This window comes from Prinia subflava, chromosome 21 (genome assembly GCF_021018805.1).
Source record: "Prinia subflava isolate CZ2003 ecotype Zambia chromosome 21, Cam_Psub_1.2, whole genome shotgun sequence".
NCBI lineage: Eukaryota > Metazoa > Chordata > Aves > Passeriformes > Cisticolidae > Prinia > Prinia subflava.
In genome coordinates this window covers 7,068,385-7,087,305 of record NC_086267.1, presented here as the reverse complement: position 1 = coordinate 7,087,305, position 18,921 = coordinate 7,068,385, and the positions used below count along the sequence as shown (strand labels likewise).

Sequence of the window (18,921 nt, the reverse complement as noted above, 5' to 3'; positions counted from 1 at the left end):
AGGAGCTGTTTCTATGCTCTGTCTCCACGTCCACTGCAGAAAAGAGGGCAAAGCTGTGCCACTGGCAAGGCCCAGGAATTGCACAGGACCTGTCCTGGGACCTGTCCTGCCAGGACCTGTCCTGCCAGGGCTCTGCATCCCACGGGATACGACTGCAGGGGAAGAGGGGGTGAGCTGGTGGTGACAAACAGAAGAAGGGACAAGCAGGGAAGATGGTGAGAAACTGAGACTGGGTGAGGGATGGGAGAGAAATTTTATTTGAGAAAGCAGCTCCTTTGACCAGAGAGCAGCTCTTTGGCCTGAAAAAAATAAAAAAAAAATCTGTGTATGGGGTCTAAATCAACCCCCTGGGAGGGATGTAAAGTCCAGGCTGCTGGACTGTGCCAGATTGTGCAGTTCATTGCTTTTATCTGATGGAGGTTTTGGTCTCTCAGAAAAACACCCTGGAGCACCAGGAAACAAGCAAACAATCTCAGCTTTTCCCAGATTTCCCAACAGTCTGGATTCCCTGGCTGCCTTCAGACGGAGCCGAGGCCGAGCTCAGTGGCAGCTGGTGTCGGGCTGCAGGAGCACCCCCCCGAGCAGGGCCATGGGGGTCTGTCCCCAGGCGATGACATCCCCCGGGGGTGGCCCTGCGCGGCACCGCGCCAGCGCCCGCACCTCGGCGGCGCCCAGCTCTCTGCTCCACAGGTTCACCCGCGCCAGCCCCCCGCCAAACCCGTCCCAGAAGGTGCCCAGCAGGGCGTCCCTGTGCTTGCCCAGCAGCAGGGAGCCCCCGGGCTGGCTCACGAAGCCCCTCTGCACGCTCCTGGCCGTGCCCGCCGCCCCGTTGAGCCACAGCCTGGCCGTGCCCTCGCGGGACTCCCAGGTGACGCAGTGGTGCAGCCACCCCTGCGCCTGCAGCTGCAGCGGGAAGCTCAGGAAGTGCCCCCCTATCCACAGCCCCAGCTCGGAGCCCACCGTCACCCCCAGCTCGTGGTCGCTGTGCCCGGTGGAGTAGGACAGGACGGTCTGGGTGCCCACAGGCTGGGTCCTGCTCCAGAAGCACAGGGTGAAGGCTTGGAGGGACACAGCACGCAGGGGGTGAACCTCCACAAAGCTTTCAATGTTTTCCACGGGGAAGTAGAAAGCTGGAAAGGTGCTGGATTTCGCATCTGAAGTAACCAAAAAAGGCAGCAGTTAAATTTCCTGTAAATAAGCCCAGATTCTGGAGAGTAACACCCACAGAACTGGTAGGGCTGTGTAGTCTGAGTTTCCAGTTACTGGTGTGTGTTGTGCTGAAAGGGGCTTGAAGTGATGAAAAACTGGGAAATGTTTGGGAAAATCATGTTTTTCCCTCCTTCCTCTTTTCTCATGTTGTATAAAATAGAGGTGATAATTATCTGACCTGGGGGAACTGAGCTGAAATTTTTCATTGTCTGTAAAATGTGCTCCCATGTGGCAGGAGAGAGCTGCAGCTGCTGTGGGAGTAGGGCTGGCCTTGATGATGGTGAAGGATTTGGGACCAAATTCTGTGTGTGTCAGTACCAAACCTGTCAGTGCTTTGGGCCACCGAGGCCAGCAGGGCGTGGGCTCTCATCCTGACCAGGTGAGCCAGGCCCAGCCTGTGTTTCTCACCTGTGGGGCCCAGGCTGTGTTTGTTCCTCACCTGTGGGGCCCAGGCTGTGTTCATTCCTCACCTGTGGGGCCCAGGCTGTGTTTGTTTCTCACCTGTGGGGCCCAGGCTGTGTTTGTTTCTCACCTGTGGGGCTCAGTCCATTCAGCAGCTCTGTCCTCATGTCCTGCAGCTGCGCCTGGATTTGATCCAGCCTGAGGGTGAATTCCTCCGGAGGACACTGTGCTGGAGCAATCAGACAGATGAATTTACAGAAGGCTGGCACCTACACAGTTCATTTTCTAGTTTGAGCCAAACCTGTGTTTTAACAGGTTTTAAACAGGAGCTGCCCTGCTCTGTGTTGTGCCTGCCTGCCCAGCCAGAGCTGCTCCCAGGCACCAGACACAGCTGAGCTGAGGGTCCTGACGTGGTGCCAGGAGCACCAGCGACCCTGGAGGTGTGTGACACTCGAGGGCAGGGCTGGCACACCCCTTAAACAAGGGGAGACACACGGGACACCTCCCCCTGAGCAGGGACCCTGCTGCTCCCAGACAGAGCATTCCAGCCCATGGAATCCAGCAAGGATTTGCAGTTTCACCCCTTCCCCGCGGGTGTCTGTGCCCCCCAGGTGCCCTGGCCTTACCCGGGGTGCCCTGGCCTTACCCGGGGTGCCCTGGGCTCGGAAGGAGGCCTCCACCAGGCGCCCCTGCAGCGGCTGCACGTGCCGGTAGTCGTTGCGCAGAGTGCGGTTGTGCCAGTCCAGCAGGGAGTTCTCCAGGAGCTGGATCTGGGACAGGGACAGGGACATCACACAGGGCATGGGGACAGGGCACAGGGACATCACAGAGGGCACAGGGACAGGGCATGGGGACAGGCACAGGGCATGGGGACAGGCATGGGGACAGGGCACAGGGACATCACAGAGGGCACAGGGACAGCGGCTCTGCCCAGAACTGCAGCGCACACGGTGCAGCTCAGGGTTGCACTCGTTGGACAGGAATCCTCAGGGTCCCTTGCCAGGCAGCAGGAGGGGAAGGAGCAGAACTGAGGGCTCCTATCAGCTCGTTCCTGATAAAGGTGTTTTGCCTGGGGGAGCTCTGCACCCTGCCTGTGACAGGCATGGATGCAGATTCTGCTGCTGTTCTGCACCTTTCTCACAAGTGCCTTCTGGCCTTCCCCTGCCAAAAAGAGTATTTCTGTTTCAAAGAACCCCCACTACTGTGGTTTCAGTTTAATCTTGTTCTTCCTCTAGAAGAAAATGTTTCTGATGCTTCTTTATTATTTATTAACTTGAAAGCGTTGCTTTCAGTGTAAGTCTAGACAAGGAAAAAGCCTGAAATACCTTCTAAAATCTGCCAATTATTCTGTAATTATTTTAATGTTATGAATTGCTCTTTTTTGGTTTGTTTTTCTTCTTTTCAGGGGGACTCTCTTGCAGTACTTTTTGTCTTGTTAATTCTCACTGGTTTCTTCCTTTTCATAGTGCTTCAGTTTGGTTATCAGTCACCAGGCCTGGGGTCACCTGCACAGCCTGACCCTGCCACAGCCACCTGCAATTCCAGTTTCTCAGCAATCCATCCCAAAAGCTCTGTGTGAGAGATCCAAAAATCCAAAAATCTCATCTGTGAGAGATGCCCTGAGAGCTCCTCTGTTCCCTGGAGGCCACAAAGGGGAAGGTTTGGAGGGAAGAGAGGCACCACTGACCTGTGTGTGTGAGAGCACAATGGGGGAGTGGAAGATGGTCCAGATGACGCTCTCAGAGCACGGGGGGGTGGTCAGGGAGCCCTGGTACCTGTAGAAGTGGGAGAGGTTTTCTGGCAGCATGGCTTGGACGTCCAGAGAGCTGAGCGTGGTTGACTGACCTCAAAGGAAGCAGAGATGGGATCAGGGGTTAGTGGGGAGGGAGGTGAAGGTGCTCTTGGAGCCGGGGGTGGCAAACGCCTCTGCCCAGGGCACTGGCTCAGCCACCTTTGGGGGAGATGCAGAGGCACGAAGGGCCCTTGGGGGGCTGTGGTTTGTCAGTCAGAGGTGTGGGGGTTCTGGGGGTGCTGGGGGTGCTGGGGGCTCTGGGGGTGCAGGGGGTGCTGGGGGCTCTGGGGGTGCAGGGGGCGCTGGGGGCTCTGGGGGCTCTGGGGGTGCAGGGGGTGCAGGGGGTGCTGGGGGCTCTGGGGGTGCAGGGGGTGCTGGGGGTGCTGGGCAGCCGCTCTCAGCGCTCTGCCAGTGCCTGGGGGTGTCCCCAGGAGGGACCAGGGGCTGTGCAGGCTGCAGGAAGGTGACATTTGGTGCTGCACACACCTCCAGGAGTGCATTTATTGCTGCCCTGAGCAGCTTCCCCACAGCCCCGGGCTGGGCTGGCTGGAGCTGTGCAGGGCTGAGGATGCTCTGCCAGCACAGCAGCAGGAAAACCTCTGTTCCCAGAGCCCCTGTGTACACACAGAGACAGGGAATGGCATTCCCAGGCCTTACCTGCAAACCTGATCCTTGCCAGTTTGGAAATGAATTCGCTGTAGTAGGTGTTCTCAAAGTGCCCATCCTAAACACAGCACAGACACTTGATCAAAAGGTGTGACCTGCCTGTCCCTCTCACTGCTAATCAGCTGTGGGGGGCTGATTCATCAGCTGGGACACAAAGACCACCACAGACCCCCTGATGGGCTGGACACTGCAGGGCAGGGTCAGGTTTGCACAGCTGGGGTAGAATGGGGAACAGGATTCTTTTTACTGCTTTTAAATCCACACTGAATCAAACCTTGCCACTGGCAAAGGAGAGCAAGGCTTGGAGGCACTGCAGGGAAACCCACACCTGATATTCTTATATATGGGAGATAGATGGATGGATGGATGGATTGATGGATGGATGGATAGATAGATGGATAGATAGATATAGATAGATAGATAGATAGATAGATAGATAGATAGATAGATGGATAGATAGATAGATAGAAAGAATGCTGCTTATGGGGAAGTTTCCTGGGGCTCCCACGTGGTTGGTGTTGTGTGAAGCCCAGGGGAAGCAGCACAGCCTCCTAAAGAGGTGCCAGACCCACCCCTTGGCACAGCTGCACAAACCTGGCCCGGGCTGCTCGTGTCTGGGGAGGTTTGAGCTCAGCCAGTGCCCCCTGCCCCCAGCCTGGGTCACACCCACCGTGTACAGGAAGGCCAGCACAGCCAGGCCCTGGGGCTTGTCTTTGGCCTCTTCAAAGCTCGAGTAGTTGGCAGAGTTGTAGTGGACGATGTGCAGCTGCCAAGAGAGATGGGGTCATTGAGCAGGAAGGGATGAATGGCTTCTGGGTGTTCAGAGGGACAGACTGAAGGGACAGCCGCCACCCCAATTCGGGCTGTTTGTGCCTCATACCAGGCCAAAGGGGCCCTTGGTTTAACAGGTTTGTGGTGACAGTGGGGGAGCAGCTCCATCACTGAAGGACAGGAGTGCTCTTGCCATGGCTCCTCTGTGCCCAGGCTCAGCCCTGCCATTGCACCATCCAAAGCCCCCGTGGGAGCCCTGGTCCCCCCTTGCCCCTGCAGGCTCTGTGGGTGCAGCCTCCAGTGTCCCAGAGCCCTCCCTGGTGTCACACCAACCTCGGCCAGGTGGCGCATGCCATCAATGGTGTGCTCCGAGCCGCTGGTCTCCAGCTCCAGCCCACCCCAGTGCAGGTGCATCTGGACAGCCGTGTACACACCTGGCAGCCCCCTGGAGATCTTCATGGTGGGCGGCAAATCGATCTGAACTGCAAAGGACAGCGTTGGAGGCAGCAGGGGGTGCAGCCCTGCCCGTCCCTGCGGTGCTGGCGGCCCCTCCTGCACTGAGCGGGCACAGGCACCACCCCAGGGTGGGAGGGAAAATCAAGTTCAAAGCTTAAAACCTTTCCTGGGCTCAGGCTGCAGCAGGGCTGGGCACTGCCCAGCTGTGCTGCCCTCCTCCCCCTGAGCAGCTCCGTTTGCTTTAGGCACTAACGGGAGCGTTAATGCTCAGCTCTCACCCAGCACAGCACATCTGGCACTGGTCTGTCCAGCTCCTCCTTCCCAAGGCAGGAAAGGGGAATGGGAATCAGCACAGTGAGTGGCAGAAAAGGGGAATGGGAATCAGCACAGTGAGTGGCCTCCTGTGTTAACACAATTCCAGGGAGGCCCAGGCACTCTGGGAATGCCCTGCAGGTTTGGAAAGGCTGTGACATTGCTGAAGGATTTGTGGACACAAACCTCTTTTCTTCTCCTTGCCAAGGAGAAGTCACAAACTCTTTGTCTCCCTGCTAATTCGCTGCCAGAAATCTGAGATTATGTTAATAAATCTAGGAGTGAAAGTGGAGAATTGCCTCATCTAAATGAAAGCCCCCAGCATGTTATAAAAACTTGCAACTATCGTTGCAAAATGCAGCACATCATATTATTAATTAGTCATAGTTTGGGTTTCTGAGGAGTTTCTTTTGTTTGTGAACTGTTTATAGACAGACAAGATGAAAGCATGTTTCCTTTTAATATCCCAAAGGCTCTAGAGCGGGAGGGATAAAATAATCTACCTTTTTCATAAGTTCCCTGCTGAATGCCTTCCATAATGAGGGTTATTTACTTCAAGTGCCTCACCAGGGTTTCTACTTCCTACAAAACACAGCCAGGGAATTGTGTGGTGAGTTTGCAACAAGCTTAAGGCCCCTCTAAGATATCCCAGGCAAATATTTGCTGCAAGCACAAGGAAGGGAGTAGTTCTGTTTTTCACCCACGTGCAGTGAGGGGTGAGTGTGGTGCCCTGGCCCTGCCAGGCCATGCACAGCAGCTGGGGCAGTGCAGGGCAGCTGCAGCTGAGCCCTCCCAGCACTGCTGCTCTGCACGGGGGCCTCTGTCCATCCCTGCCTGCAGGACAGCACAGCCTGCCCCCGAGGAGATCCCTGAATGAGGGGCAAACTTGAGGCCCCCCCTCAAATCTCCTGCTGGAGGAGGATGCACACGTGGATGACATTTTAATTTTTCAGAGCTGTGCTTGTCCTCGCTACCAGCTGGAGGATCAACCCTCTTTAAAACAAGAAGAAGGGTGCAAATATAGAAGGCTTTGTCAGCCCAGGGCTCTCTGTGTGAGGGACTCACACCACAGCAAACAGGCATTTTCAGGTGGGATTCAGCCAGGTGCTGACACACCTACAGAAAAAATGAACCTGCTTTCCTGGGTGAGACATCTGGGGTTTGTCTCTGAGAGCCTGTGAGGAGAGTCCTGCTGATAAATCCCTCTCCTGTCCCTTTCAGATCTGCTGATTGTTTTCCCTGAGAGATTCTGCTGCCCTGTCCCATCTCACTGAAGCCAGTAGAAAAACCCAGCCTGACTCACAGGAGCTGTGAATAGGGACAGGCGCTTGTCTTTGTGCTTTAGGAAACTGCCCCACATCAGAAAATCATTGTTGGGAAGTTAACAAAAGAATGGACGAATACACACACGCGGTCAGAAAAGCTAAACCTGCAAGAATTAATGTCTAGGCAGGCAGGGCAGTAGTGCTGACAGGGAGCTCCGGGCTGGACGCTGAGTTTGTGTGGGCCACACAAAAGGAGTCACAATTTTCAGGAGCACAATCACAACAATCTTCCTCTGCTGGCGCTGCCTCATCACTGCCCTGCCCTCTCACCGTATTTCTCTCTCTTTGTTGCAGGACTCAAGAGCCAACAGCTTCATGTTCCCAACACCTTCCCAAAACCACTCACCCTCCCTCCCCTGCAGCCATCAGAAAATTCTCCCAGTGCTCATCTGTAGTCCAAAGGCATCATCCCAACAGTACCAGCTGATGAATTATTTAGGCAATGAATTACAGACTGCAGCTGGGGAACCTGGGATCTCCTAAATGATGAGGATTGCCCTGAAACTGTGTAGCCAAAGGCTGGGCTTCGAACGTGTGCTGTGCCTCAGTTTCCTCTCCTGAGCCCCAAAACACCAATCCCTGGCTGTGAGGGAGGATGCTCCAGTGGTGACCTACATCTAACCAAACCTGGGATGCAAAGGTTCCCTTTCCTGTCACTTCTGATTACTGCGCAGGCCAAAAGATGCATTTTTCTGAATGCAGAGGAGTCAGTGTGCCCCAAATACCTCTGACTGCTGCACTCCTGTTGTCCTGCAGCACATTAAAGGAAAGGGTCAATCTGGAATTCTCCAGCTGCATTTTATCCCCTTTTCACATCCAACAGAGAAAATACCTTGCAGAAACCCATCTGCCCTTTATTTGTCTGGTTTATTTTTGTATTTTTGGAGAGCTTTCCTGGGTGATTGAGGGAAACAGCAAACCTAAGAGAGCAGAACGGAGCGGGATGGCAAAGCTGAGTTCAAAGGAGGGGCATTTTCTGTGCATTTGCACATCTGGAACAGCAGGTGAGCCCTGCAGGGCCTGAGCCTTACCCGAGTGCCCGTTGTTGGTCATCGTGAGCTGCCCCTGCAGGGGCCCGTCGTACCCGCTGAGCCCCAGCTGCAGCAGGGGGTTGTACCTCACTTTCCTCCTCTGGATGTCGATGGGGGATTGCTGCCTGCCAGCACAGTCCGGGAAGTGCTGAGCCCAGTGCTCCTCGTCCAGCTCTCCTTCTCCTGCAGGGACAGGGATGTGCTGTTAGTCAGGACCGCAGCACTCTCATTTGCCAGCAGGAAATGCCGAGCTAATTACTGAAACGCCAGGAGCTGCAGCCATAAAAGGTCGCTTTGCCTTCCCCGGAGTGAAAATACACATTATTGTGTCTGCAGGACAGCTGTGCTGCAAAGTAAGAAACCTGCATTGCAGCAGGGTGATCGCTGGAGGCTGAACCTCCACCAGAAGAGGAGCAGAGTTTATAGGAAATGGGGATTGAAATGGGGATTGAAATGGGGCCCGACTGCCAGAGGAGTGGAATTGGCTTCTTAACCCGTGCCAGTGAATAGGATCAAGGCAATAGGCAGGAAGGCTCAGGAATTAGCTATTTTTAACTAGGGAGAGAGCAATCGCAATATTGCAACTCTTCAACAATATCCTTTCTTTTAACTTAGCCCACTGAAGATCATAAAAGGATTAACATTTACTTCAGTGAGCTCTGCAAAAAAAACCCTGACACAAATGAAATTTAGATAAAATTCCACCAAAAAATTATAAATACCTAAATAAGTACTTCTTAGTGCCCTGTACTGCCTGGGATATGACAATAAAATAAGAAGCAGGCAGTATTTAAAGCTTTTCCTTGCAGGATCATCCAAAGGGCAGCTTTTCTTCTAACACATTCTAAAGCTTTCCCCCATTGTCTGAGCCTCGTTGTGCTGCCAACCCTGACAATGTGTCCCAACCACACAAAGGAGTAAAGAGAGGTGACATTGAGGAGAATCACTTTCCAGACAGGGAGGCATCAATAAAGCGGAATAAATCAGCTGCTCTGTGATCTCTCACTAAGGGGCAGAAGCAGCACAGAAGGAAGGGAGGCTCCTCAGCAGCAGCAGTGGGAGGCAGCCCCGTTTTTACCTTGGTATGTCCAGGACACCTGGTGGCAGTGGCCGAGGGCAGCCAGGAGCAGGGGCAGCAGGAGCGCTGCCATCAGCGTGTCCGTGTCGTACCTGCACCAAGGGGAGACACTGCTTTAAACCCCTCAGCAAGCCCAAAGGCTGCTCTGCTCCAGGTCTGGCCTTTCCAGCCCCCCTCCTGCCCAGATGATCCCTCTGCCCACCCAGCTCTGCTGGCCCTGCTGGCTGAGCTGTCCCCGAGCTGGGCACAGGATTCCCCCACGGGCAGAGCTTATGGCCTCGGGTCCCTGTCTGACCCTGCACAGCTCTGTCTGTCCCTGCCCAGCTCTGTCTGTCTGTCCCTGCACAGCTCTGTCTGTCTGTCCCTGCACAGCTCTGTCTGTCCCTGCCCATGTCTGTCTGTCTGTCCCCTGCACAGCTCTGTCTGTCTGTCCCCTGTACAACTCTGTCTGTCTGTCCCCTGCACAGCTCTGTCTGTCTGTCCCCTGTACAACTCTGTCTGTCTGTCCCCTGTACAGCTCTGTCTGTCTGTCCCTGCACAGCTCTGTCTGTCCCTGCACAGCTCTGTCTGTCTGTCCCTGCACAGCTCTGTCTGTCTGTCCCCTGCCCAGCTCTGTCTGTCCCTGCACAGCTCTGTCTGTCCCTGCACAGCTCTGTCTGTCTGTCCCTGCCCATGTCTGTCTGTCTGTCCCCTGTCCAGCTCTGTCTGTCCCCTGCCCAGCTCTGCCCTTTTCCTGTCCATCCATTCCCATGAATGGTTGGAAAGCTGCTCACTGCAAGTGTCGGTACAACAGAGCTTTGTAAGCAGAACCAGCCAGCCCAGAGCTCCCCTTTACACAGAGCAAGGAGCAGAGGCAGGAGACATTTAGAGGACTGGATTTCAGCAGTGCAGAGCACTCACAATCTAACTAGGAATCAAAACCCTGGACACTTAGCTCCTCTGAAAATCCGGCAGCACTCCACACCCCTGAGCCTTTGCATTCAAAGCATTTTTGCTTTCAACACCTTCCCTCATCGCTGAAAATCTAGTTCTGAATGGGAGAGATCTGCAACCTTTGAAAATTCAGAGCTCTCAAAACCTATTTAGACTTGAAAGATACAGGCACCATACAAGAGACTGAAACCCCGATGGCTTTTCAAAAAACATACAGGAATTCAAATAAAAACCAGCAGGTGACAGGTGTCTAAATGCTCTTGTGGACTTCTGTATCTCTTCAGACTCTTGATTTCCTTAAAAATGTGTCCCGAGCAAAAATACTTTCTGTGGTCCAGTAAAAGTCATTTGGCAGAGCAGGGAACAGACCATGGATTCTCTCCCTGCCCTTTTGTATCCTGTCACCAAGCAAATGCCATTCCCTTTGACAAACCTCCTCCTCCCCCAGGAATGACACTGCTGGCAGCCCTTTCTTCCCAGCCCTGACCCCCAGCTCCTGAACCCAGGGCTTCAAAACAAAAGGGGAGCAGAGATCTCCCCAGGAATGGAATTTTTACCTTCTATGGAAAAGAACTAAAGATTCCAACAAAAGCAGCATAGCTGGGCTGTTGGTTTTAGGTGACAGGCAGCAATATTAAACACGAGGCAAGGAGGATCAGATCAGTGAACTCTCAGCACCTCTGTTCCCAGCGTCCCTGCCACTCGTGATAAATTATTTTCAGGAACAAGGTGATTTTCAGACTGGGGTGAGGGTGAGGCTGAGCTGCACAGAAGGCAAGACCCTGTTGGCAGTTTGGGAGGCAGTTTGGGGCAGTTTGGGGCAGTTTGGGGCAGTTTGGGGCAGTTTGGGGCAGTTTGGGTGGCAGTTTGGGCAGGACAGGCCCCACGATGCTGCAGCACAGGCAGAGTGCTCATTCTGTGATAATAACATAATTAATAATAACAGCAATTCATCAGTGAGAGGCACGGGTGAGCTACAGGTGCCGTGGGAACTCAGGTTTCTGTGCTGAAGAGCACAAGCAGGTATTTCACTCAAAATCTTATTCCTTGCAAGTGAATTGTTAACATAAAAAGGCCTTTCCTGGGCTGCTGGTTTGTGCAGTGAGTTTGGGAACTGCTGATTAACACTGAGCTGATTAACCAAATGTGTTTTTTCCCTCTCTCCTCTGAAGAAGTCATTTATTCTGACGGTTGCACTGAACTGTGTAAGGACCAGACTAAGCAAACCTGCCCTGCAATGCACTTCTTAATCCTTGTGTATCCAGTTGTGTAAATAGGCTCTGAAATTAGCTGAGGGTGAAATCTGGGGGTTTGTGCCTCTCTGCACTTCAGGATTGCACACGGCAGCACAGGAGGGTGTGCAGAGGAGCCAGGCACAGGAGGTCACCTCTGGCTGGAGCCCCTCTCCTGTCACCTGCCCCTGGGTGCAGCAGGGGGGAATTGGATGTCACAGTGACAAGCTGCCTCCCCGGCCTGTGCTTTATTGATCAGCCAGCCCAGTCTGCACACAGGACTTGAAATAAAACCCATTTGGGAATGTACCAATGCCAGGAAAGTGGAGATGACAGTGAATTAATTTTTAATGGAGCTTTTGCAACATTTGTGACATTTCACTTGACATCAGCGGGAGCTGTGGGTGCTCAGCACATCCAAAACCCACATCTCTGTTAGCTCAAATTATTGTCTTTAAGGCCCCTCCTAGCCAAAGCCATTCTGTGATTCTATGAAGACACAGAAATCCGTGGAAAGGATTTACTAAGGGCACAAAACATGAATTTCTTTGGGGGTTAGGACAGAAGAATAATTTTAATTAAGTTCTTTAAATGTTTTTGGTTATTGAGCTTTCAACTACGAGCTGAGTGTTATGGAAATCCTCCTGTATAAAGTGTTGCCCACGTCAACCACTGGTTACTGATTCTTGGAGCTTTTTTAGAGTATGTGGTGTTAAACCTGGCTGGCCTGAGGCTTGTCTTGGTCAGCTCTTTGGTACCTGGACATAATTGAGAGAAGAATGGCCAAAGTACCTGGGAACTGCAGGAAGCCCAGCAGCCTGAGGTGAGCTGGGGGCTCAGAGGTGAAGACTGGAACAGGACTCATCCCTGCACTGAGACTGAGCCAGTGAGAAAATCTGATGTTGTGTGTGTCAGCCACGAATATTCTTGGCACGATTTCTTCCCAGAGGCAGGGAACTTTCACACACACCTCAGCCTTCCCCCTCCTGCCTGGACTGCAGTAGGAAATAAGCCTTTTATCCCACATCGTTGCCTTCCATGCACTTCACTTTTATCTCTACAGTTTCCCCTGACTCTTTGCCATCTTTTAAATCCTGCTTCTCCCAGGCTATTCTCTCTGTCCTCGCTGGCCCAAAGCTCAGCTCGGGTCTGACATTCTGAGTATTGGTGGCCACATTAAACCCTTGATGTGGCATTGAAGTAGCTGGCTCAAACCTCAGTGCTCCTTTGACCCAGAACTTGGAAGGGTTAACTCCTCTGCCTCGGAATCAGCAGGAATTTCATCAGGGCTTGCAGTCAGAGCTGCATCACTCCCCAGCCCAGCAAACATTTGCCCAGGAGCAGGATGTTTGAAGTGAGGTGGACAGAGTGCCTTCAATCAGGCCGTCAGGTTTTTCTGAGTGACTCCAAAACCTCTTCAAACAGAGCTCTCTCTGCTGAGGCTGTGCCGGATGAGTGAAGGTATCCAGAGCCTACACAAGTTTTTGAAAGGCAAAGATCAGCCAGTGCTGGCAGGCCCAGACCCATGAGGAAAGCTGACAATAGCTGTGTGGACTGAAGCATGAGATTCTTTTATTCAACAATTCCTGTAATGTTTCTACATCTTATTTCCCAAACTGGCCCTCTTTCTTTGATATTTTGCCCATGCTCTTTCTTTTTCTTCCCTTTTTGCCCCTGGTTTTCAAGTACATACAGAGATCACAGAGGTAGAAAAGCACTGAAATTCATTTCTCCAGTTCACACAATCCCTTTAGACCTCCTTCATCTTATACAATATTTTGATGTATTTGACTAAATTTAATCATAGAATCACAGAATGGTTTGGTTTGGAAGGGACCTTAAAGAATATCTAGTCCAACCCTCTGCCATGGGCAGGGACACCTTCTTACCTTCTTCTGATATAAATTCAGACACCTTTATGATTCTGCTGAAGCTTTGTGGAAGAAATGGGCTTTGAGGCAGTCAGAGACAGACACCAGAGATGTACACCAGTGCTCCTGAAGGCAGGATTTGCCCATTTGAAAGCAGAGAGGTTTCCTCTGTGAATGCCATTTCACGCTCCAACAGATCTCAGCATTAGCTACCTGCAGTTCATTGTCAACCTAAATTTTCTTTTGCTCAGTTTCAGCCAATTACTCTTAGTTATAGCTGTAACCCTTGGATTATCTTAAAATAGTTTTCCCTTTTTAATGTTCATATCACTTCTGGGGTGGTTATCACCTCGCTGCACCATGAGCAGGAGCAGCCTTTCACTGCCATTTCCCCAAGGTGGAGAAAAGGACAATGGGATGCTATAAAAAGGAGAGAACACGGTCAAATAATCCCTCTTCATTTTCATTTCCAGGAAATGTCATTACAGCTCTTGTAATGTCTCTTTAGGGCTGCTCCACAGACTTTGCTGAAAGGGGATTTCATGTTCTGGATCTCTGTTTGAGGCTTTGGAAGAGAGCAAAGAGGGAAGGCAGGATTAGGAATGGGGAGGCCAAACTTGGCACTGCTTTGAGCATGAGGAGCACTGGAATGGTCTGAGTGTGGGGATTGAAGGAGCTGTGTTGAGAGAGAGCCTTGCAGAAATGTTTCCATCATCCCAGGGCTCTGTGCTCTGGATGGGACAGAGAAGGAACAACTCAGTGACAAGGCAGCTCGGCAGCACGTGCCAATACCTGTTCACCGTGTAATTAGTGCTTGATACATATCTGAACTGTTCCCCCTAAAAATGTTCAGTTTTCTCCTCATTCCCCAGTGTTGTGGCAGGCAGGGGAAGCACAACTGCTGCTCCATCTCTCTGAAAATCGACATTAGCAGTGCACAACCAGAGGGGGAGACCCCCAGCCCCTTAACAAACCAGCAGTCAGAGCACAGAACGAGCACAGGCTCTGGAAGCGGCCGCTGCCCATTGCTGCCTAAGCACTTTTCCTTTCTGCTTTCAGCTGCATTGTGTGTTGAGCAGCTGTGACATCCAGTGGCCAAACACAATACGGTTGGGTCTGGTACAGACCTCTTCATACGAGGTAACAATAACAGAGCCCTTCCACGGCACTTTTCATCTTCAAAAAGCTGTGTAAGCACGAATGCATTAACCCCTGCACAGCTCAGCAGGGCAGGGCAAGGCAGAGATCCCAAAGGGACACAGGGAGGACAGCACTGTCCCCAGGCACGGCAGCCAGCTCCCCAGCACGTGGAGAACCTGCTGCACCACCAGAGTGCAGGACCTTCACCCCAAGGCAAGGAGCAGCCTGAGTTATCCCTTTCTGATAAGGGATCAGTGAGGTGCAGCCCATCCAGCACCTGATGGAGAGGCCACACCTGAGGGATGGGTTGGGCTTGTTTTCCCAAGAGCAGAAGAGTCCATGGTAAAAGAGGGGAAAAGGTGGGGAAAGCTGGGAGATCCCAGCAGGACCAGAGCAGCTTTGGAAGAGATCCTCTGTCAGAGGCCTGGCCTGAGGAAAAAGCTTCTGCAGAGATTTTCTGAAAACATCAGAGGACTTTGCTGGCAGAGGTGGAAGGTAGGAAAGGCAGCACAGATGTGGATTTGGATTGAGAAATGCAGTGGTGGAATGGAAGAAATGTGACTACAAGGAAATGCCACCTTAAACTTCCTTCTAGCCCACACAGCAAACCAGCCTTGACAGAGATGTGTGTTTTACACGGGGACCTCTGGTGCCAATCCAGACATGCCCGTTCCTTTTGTTGATAAAAGGAAACTCCAATGAGAGGCACTGAGATCCAAACTGGGGACAGATACACCCAGTCTCAGTGACCAAGGAACCCATCCCTGCTTTCATCAGTGCCCCAGTGTTTGCTTGCCCAGCTCTGAAGAGGTTTTTCCTGCAGGCAGGGTCATTGCAGGGACCTTCAGAAGGAGCAAAGTGCCCACAGTCCCTCCTCTCCCAGCAGCTCATCCCCACTGCACTCCGAGGAGCTAAAAGTGATGAGGGGAGCTGAAAGTGTTTCCCATGAGAATGAGGTTGGTTTTTAAGGCAGGAAGACAACATGAAGGAAATTTAAATCCTACTGTCTCTGCTGTACCTGTTCTGTGGCAAGAGAATCCTGCTTGATAACTCTTGTGCTTTACATAAGTATTTTGCACTTTTTAAGGAAACAAATGAGGTGTTATTGGACTACTCATTTTTTTTTCAGATTGTCATTCAAAAAACCCTAGGCCTAAACATCAAATACAATTTCTAAATGGCTAATCAATTCCTAGCTTGCTTTCCCCTTTATAGTGGAATATATTTCAAAGAGAAGGGGAAGGCCCTGCTCAGCAAGGGGCCTCAGACACCCTGTGAGAGGCAGTGCAGGACTTGCACTCTGGCCCCTGTAGACAGGATTACTTCATGGTTTCAGCGTGGTTACAACCAGCAGCTATGGCCTTTGGATCCACAACGCCTGGCAATTAATATCCAGCTGCTCCAGGAGCTTTCAGTCTCCGTACAAATCACCAGATCATCAGCTCCTGGGGAATGTACTCTGGTATCAGCACCCTGACTCGTGACTTGGTTCCCTTCCACATAACTATTCCCCATGCCCTAGAAATGGATGTGGTAGTTGTAAATGTAGGTTATCACCTTGAGTAGCAAAGAATATCCTGCCTGGTACCCGAGTGTCCCACACAGCCCTGGTGTGCTCAGGGAGGCTGATGATGACCCACACCACACGTCCACAGCTGCACACAGACCTGTGCCCACTCTAACCAGTGAGGACTAACCAGCCTTCCCTACAGCCCTGCCAGGAGACAGGAGGATGAAGTGCTGGAAGTTAAGAGCATTCAGAAAGCCAGGTCTGTCACCTCCAGCCATTTCACTATTCATGTGCCTAAAGGTGCCTCAGCTGCAGGGTGAAGCTGTGAGACAAAGGCATGGCAGAAAGTGGGATGAAAAGTGAGGGAGAAGGATGTAAAGTCAGAGGAGGTTCTGAATGCCTGGAAGAAAACACCTTAAACACATCATCCCACAATTTAACAGATACCCAGAGAGAACATTAGTCAGGCTCTGCCATTACCTTTGCAATGAACGTTCCTTACAGGGCTCTGCAGGGTCAATGAAGAGGAGAAATCTGAGTGACAGAGCACTCACATCCGATGGTTTTCCCCTGGAGATCCCCCCTGGACAAAGCCTGGCTCCCGGAGATGCAGAGCTCCCAAGGGAACCTGCTCAGAGCACCAACAGGCTGGCACTTGCTGCAGCACCAGACAGAGCGGGCGAGGGAGGTGCTCAGGCAGCCACCCAGACACATCTTCAGGTGTTCTGGGAGGCTCTGGGGGAAGGACAGGTCCCTGAGCATGCAGGAAATGCTTTCAAGGTGCTCCCGCCCTGGAATGTGCCCTGCACTGCCAATGGTTATTAGCACTTGAATGCATCGCAAACAAGTCCTGATCTGTGGTGGTTCTGCTGCTGCCTTGGCACCCTCAGCTGCCTGAACCAGGATTTCACACTCGGAAAGCTCGGGAGGCTCCTGCCCAAGTGCTCCAAACAGGGCAGGGAAAGGCTGCCCTCCTCGGCCTCTGTGCTCATCGGCGTCGCAAGAAATCAGAAAATTTGTATTTATCACACTTGCAGTTTCACCTGTAAAGCACAAGGAACGTGAGGCCTTGCAGTGGAGGGATTTTGCTCCTGAGTCGTTCTCCATTTCTGGCTGGTGGATTCCTGTGAGCCAGGTCTGTGCTGGTGGCTTTTCCCCGTCTGCTCCATCAGCAGCTCCTCTGTGTTAGAGTTCCTGCGTGAGCTGTGGAATGGGAACACGGGCTTTAAATGTCCCCAAACTCTCTGTTCCCAGTGTCCACCCCATGAGCCATACAGGCCCCTTCCAAACCGTGAAATATTTTAAGGGTGTACTGAGTATTTGATAAACTGGTAACCAGCTTGGATTCTCACAGAAACTCGCGCTTCCTGGATATCTCATAGCCTTGGGGATGCTCTTTGAAGGAAGACAAAAGGAAAAATCAGGCAGGATACACGACTGAGCAGCAGCACTTTTAATACCAGCTCTGAGTTTAATTTTAACACGTATGGCACAGCGCAATTTTAAATCTGCTGATCCAGGAAAAAAATTATACCAACACCTGAACAGTGCCAGGCTGGTGCTCAGGGGTGCCTGACCACTGCTGCCCCGGTGTCCCCAGCTGTGCCCCCTCGGGGACAGGGGCCAGCAGGGCACAGGAGGCTCCTGGCACGGTGTCCGTGGCCAGTGGTCCTGCTGGGGTGGGCAATGCAGGCTCCCAGCCCCCAGCTCAGGAAATCTGCTTTGTGCTGCCTCTGTGTCCACAAGGGAAGGAGAGCAGGCAGGGGACAAGTCCTAAACTCATCCTTACAAGTTCTTAGTTCTTTCTCACAAGGAGGGCTTAGGCTGAACCACAGCCAGTTCTCCCCACAGCTTTGGTTGGGTTGAATGGGAATAGAGCAAGAGCTCAGTGCTCGAGGCAGGGGGTTTGCTTTAAACCCCACTTCTGCCCCCCACCAGGCTAATTATGACCTTTCAGAGTGTGTTTTGTCCCCAAAGAGCACCCTGCTGTACTTCAGCATCAGCCTTTGCTCGGCTACTACAATGTTTAAATTCCCTCAGCCTCAGGCTTTCTTGTGCTCCATTTTCTTTAGCTCATTATAAGACTTGACACCTCTGTGTGATTTTCCTGCCTGGCAATAAAGGCACTTTTACGAAGTGCAAAGATAGTGAAGCATCTCTAATCCAGCAGTTAACTAGATGAAAAATCCAGCTTTATGATTTCCAGCATCTGGAATGTGTTTTTACAGGGAATGTTCCCCTCTCGTGCCCTCACACCAGGAAGGGCAAGGCTGCAGGATAAGCCAAGGACGCAGCCATGAGGGGTACAGTGCACAGTTTTGTGGGGGCTGGCACTTCAAAAAATTATCTACCTGTGATGGTTTGATTCCAAGGGCTTTTCCTGCCCAGTGGTGCCTTATCCCAGCATTCTGAGCTGATTGTGGCCGTGCAGGCACACGGATGTGCAGGACAGGCACAAACCCCACGCACAGCGGGGACACAGGGCAGTGGCACAGAGCAGCCCTGCTGTCCCAGCTGGGCTCACAGGGCACCCCAGGGCACAAGCTCAGTCCAGGAGACTTCCTTTGCTCTTTATTAGACTTTAAGCTCGCCCCGAGGGGATGTTCTCAGGAAGGAGAGAAAAATGTGCCCAGGAGATACATCAGGCACAGGCTGGCAGGGCGAGGCAGGGCCGGAGGAGCACAAACTTCACTGATCTGTGAGCAATAAATTGGCTTTGTTGGCACTGTCAGGGTGAACTGGGCACTGCCACACCCTCACAGATAGAGCACAGAATGGTTTGGGTTGGTGGGACCTTAAAGCTCAACCTGTCCCACTGCTGCCACAGGTAGGGACACCTTCTGCTATCCCAGGTGCAGAAAACTTGGAAAAGTTTGTGTTCCTGCCGGTGTGAGGTGTCACAGCCCATCACGTTAGTGCTCCTTCTCCCCCACAGGAAGTCTGATGGGTATTCACTTCAAAATCAGAGTGAATATTTATTGTGTTTGTAATGAACCTTTCCCTGGAACTATTCCGAACACACCCCGCCCCATCTGACCTTCCTCTTTCCAGCTTTATTCATCATTCCCACACCCTCTCAGTCTCCCTGGCCTCTGCCCATCAGGGAGGTGCTCCAGACCTTGTGGCCTGCCCTGGACCCTCTCCAGCAGCTCTTTGTCTGTCTTGTACTGAAGAGCCCAGAACTGGACACGGG

The 18,921-nt window shown here is 52.3% G+C and overlaps 1 protein-coding gene across 1 annotated transcript; it reads right to left on the bottom strand.

Annotated features, from left to right (window-relative positions):
* Positions 1–228: 228 nt before the first annotated feature.
* On the bottom strand, positions 229–16,471 carry CA6 (carbonic anhydrase 6). The gene is made up of 10 exons (XM_063417196.1): positions 16,209–16,471; positions 9,043–9,134; positions 7,965–8,147; positions 5,174–5,322; positions 4,740–4,835; positions 4,061–4,127; positions 3,299–3,456; positions 2,258–2,381; positions 1,742–1,840; positions 229–1,154 (listed from the first exon to the last, which is right to left on the bottom strand). Exons 2-10 carry the CDS (start codon positions 9,113–9,115, stop codon positions 541–543), a joined length of 1,563 nt encoding a protein of 520 aa, XP_063273266.1. The 5' UTR covers positions 9,116–9,134; positions 16,209–16,471; the 3' UTR covers positions 229–540.
* Between the last annotated feature and the right edge of the window lie 2,450 nt (positions 16,472–18,921).

Bases quoted from the DNA above. Each gene is read 5' to 3' on its own strand.
- CA6 (XM_063417196.1), bottom strand. From the start codon at position 9,115: ATGGCAGCGCTCCTGCTGCCCCTGCTCCTGGCTGCCCTCGGCCACTGC. The intron at 4,128-4,739 runs GTGGGTGTGACC...TGCTGTGTTTAG, and splicing joins TGCTGGCCTTCCTGTACACG to GATGGGCACTTTGAGAACAC. The intron at 3,457-4,060 runs GTAAGGCCTGGG...GCTTCCTTTGAG, and splicing joins GGCAAGGATCAGGTTTGCAG to GTCAGTCAACCACGCTCAGC.